Below are 2,756 nucleotides of genomic sequence, written 5' to 3' on the forward strand. Positions count from 1 at the left end.
AAAGGCATAGACTCAGTTTCTGGAACTACATAGAGATAAAAAGCACTGCCCTTGTTTTTCAGGAGCTTATGATTCATTTTGAAACAATCTTTTGAAAAGTAGTAAGCTGACACCTCAAGTATAAGAGAAATAAGCTATGACCAATCAGGAGGGCATTACAAATTTGACAGCTAGCCATTTGTAGGAAGTGAACATAGAAAAAGGTCAATTTTAAAAAGACCATTATCTGGATAATGTCCCCTCTGGAGACAGGGTTAAGCTGTTGCTTGGTTGAAGATTTAAAATTCTGCTGGCATAATGCATCATAATCTCTTTTCCAAAAAGTTGCTACTACATTGGAGATCTAAACGTTGTTCAACCTTTGATGCCACTCTCAAAAATTAAGTTTACTGGCATGTAAACTTTATATGATTGATATTATTATTATTTTTTTAAATTAAAATTTATGGTCTATTTAGTAGTTAGTACATTATTTTTTCCTAACGTACCAGGAGAGTACCAATTCATGTTACATTTAATCCAGTAAAAAGTAGTTCCTACATTTTACCAAGATTTTCATTTTAACAATGACAGAAAAAGATTATCTTCCTTTTAACTCATGACAATTGTTTTCACTATTCCATACTCATTTTAGATAAAGAAATTAAAATAATTGACTGAATAAATCTCCAAAATCTCACAATTCATAGATGACCATCTCATGCCATTTTCTTGTATTTCTTTCAGTTCAGCCATACCAACTCTTCTATCATTTTTTTTTTTTTTTTGTAAAACTAGATCATTTTAATGTTGGCTTTTTTCATTTTTAAAACAGTAGAATAAATAGTTTTCTTTGACTGAAGACAACATGTAAGGTTGATTGGTAGTATTCAGAAATATCAGAGTAATGGTTTCCCAACTGGTGTGTAGTCTTCAGTAATTATACGGAGTTATTTGTATGTAACTGCTGTCAAACCAGTAAGACTGCATTTATGCATCCATCATTTTCAGGATTATTGGTAACCTGGGCATATTTTCCCCAGATGACTTTGCCTCCTTGTGTTACAAGGCCCAATTCGCTTACGTTCACCTCAATGACGGTTCCTTTGGTAATAACACCCAAAGTTGTATATAGTGGGGATGAGGGATTCTTCTTTACACCAAGTATTGGCAAGCAAAAGGTGACTTTCAGTTCAGGATGTGTTACATGAGCCTTCTTGAAACGTAATCCCATTGGCCTAATGAATCTTTCATATTTAGGTGGTTTTCGAGTAAAGCCATCTCCAACAAAGCAGACTTTAGTAACCATCCTCTTCCAGGCTTTCTTCTTTCTCTTTCCTGTTCGAATAACTTTTAATACTTCTGTTTCTCCCTGGGCACGAACTTTAGGCAGAGGGACCTCCCATTTTCCCGCTTTCTCTTTCCGTTTCTGTTTAATCATATTGGAAAGTACTTTAGCTCGAGACTGTCCCTCTCGGTCCAGTAGATATGCAGGTACTGCTCCTTGTGGAGTCTTTTCATCATTCTTCTGTTTGGTGTTTCTCTTTTCATGCATCTTAATAGTCTTTTTCATTTGTATTTTCTCAGCATGGTGCTGTTTATGGTAGAGCTTAGCTTTCAGACCAATCATCTTTTTTGCCTTCTTTGAACGTTCATGAGCCTCTCGACCTTCCTTCTTTCTCTTTTTCTCATGGTAATCCAAACGATATCCATAGCGCTTACGGTGTAACTCAATATATTCATTTTGTGGCATGGTGACGGCTGCTGAGCCGCCGGGTGCAGTCTCCACGGCGCGAAAAAGCTCTCAATTTTCGGCTCTCAGAGACCCACGAACCGACTCCGCACCACCCGCGACAGGAAAGGGTGTCTTCTAACTCGACGTGCTCCAGAAAATCCGCGACGCAACCGTTCCGAGCTTCCTTTCTCCACTTTCCCTTCTATCATGTTATTTAGAGAATAATACTAAGTATATTTGCATTTTCCTTTTCCATTCTTTTCTGCTTGGTAAGACTACAATGACTCATATTTTATTTTATCTTTTAAATTAATTAATTTATTTTAATGGAGGCTAATTACTTTACAACATTGTAGTGGTTTTTGCCATTCATTGACATGAATCAGCCATGGGTGTACACGTGTTCCCCATCCTGAACACCCTCTCACCTTCCTCCCCATACCATCCCTCAGGGTCATCCCAGTACACCAGCCCTGAGCACCCTGTATCATGCATCGAACCTGGACTGGCAATCTGTTTCACATATGATCATATACATGTTTCAATGCTATTCTCTCAAATCATCCCACCCTCACCTTCTCCCACAGAGTACAAAAGTCTGTTCTTTACATCTGTGTCTCTTTTGCTGTCTCGCATATAGGGGCATCGTTACCATCTTTCTAAGTTACATATATATGCATTAGTATACTGTATTGGTGTTTTTCTTTCTGACTTACTTCACTCTGTATAATAGGCTCTAGTTTCATCCAGCTCATTAGAACAGATCCAGATGCATTCTTTTTAATGGCTGAGTAATATTCCATTGTGTGTATGTCCCACAGCTGGACTGGAAGAAACACAAGCTGGAATCAAGATTGCCGGGAGAAATATCAATAACATCAGATATGCAGATGACACCACCCTTATAGCAGAAAGTGAAGAGGAACTAAAAAGCCTCTTGATGAAAGTGAAAGAGAAGAGTGAAAAAGTTGGCTTATAGCTCAACGTTCAGAAAATGAAGATCATGGCATCTGGTCCCATCACTTCATGGGAAATAGATGGG

At 37.9% G+C, this 2,756-nt stretch overlaps 1 protein-coding gene across 1 annotated transcript; it reads right to left on the minus strand.

Annotated features, from left to right (window-relative positions):
* Positions 1 to 751: 751 nt before the first annotated feature.
* LOC114112858 (ribosome biogenesis protein NSA2 homolog) lies at positions 752 to 1,851 on the minus strand. Its single transcript, XM_042243652.2, has one exon. The coding sequence runs from the start codon at positions 1,730 to 1,732 to the stop codon at positions 950 to 952; it is 783 nt and encodes a 260-aa protein (XP_042099586.1). The 5' UTR covers positions 1,733 to 1,851; the 3' UTR covers positions 752 to 949.
* Between the last annotated feature and the right edge of the window lie 905 nt (positions 1,852 to 2,756).

This window comes from Ovis aries, chromosome 2, assembly GCF_016772045.2.
Source record: "Ovis aries strain OAR_USU_Benz2616 breed Rambouillet chromosome 2, ARS-UI_Ramb_v3.0, whole genome shotgun sequence".
NCBI classification, from domain to species: Eukaryota; Metazoa; Chordata; class Mammalia; order Artiodactyla; family Bovidae; genus Ovis; species Ovis aries.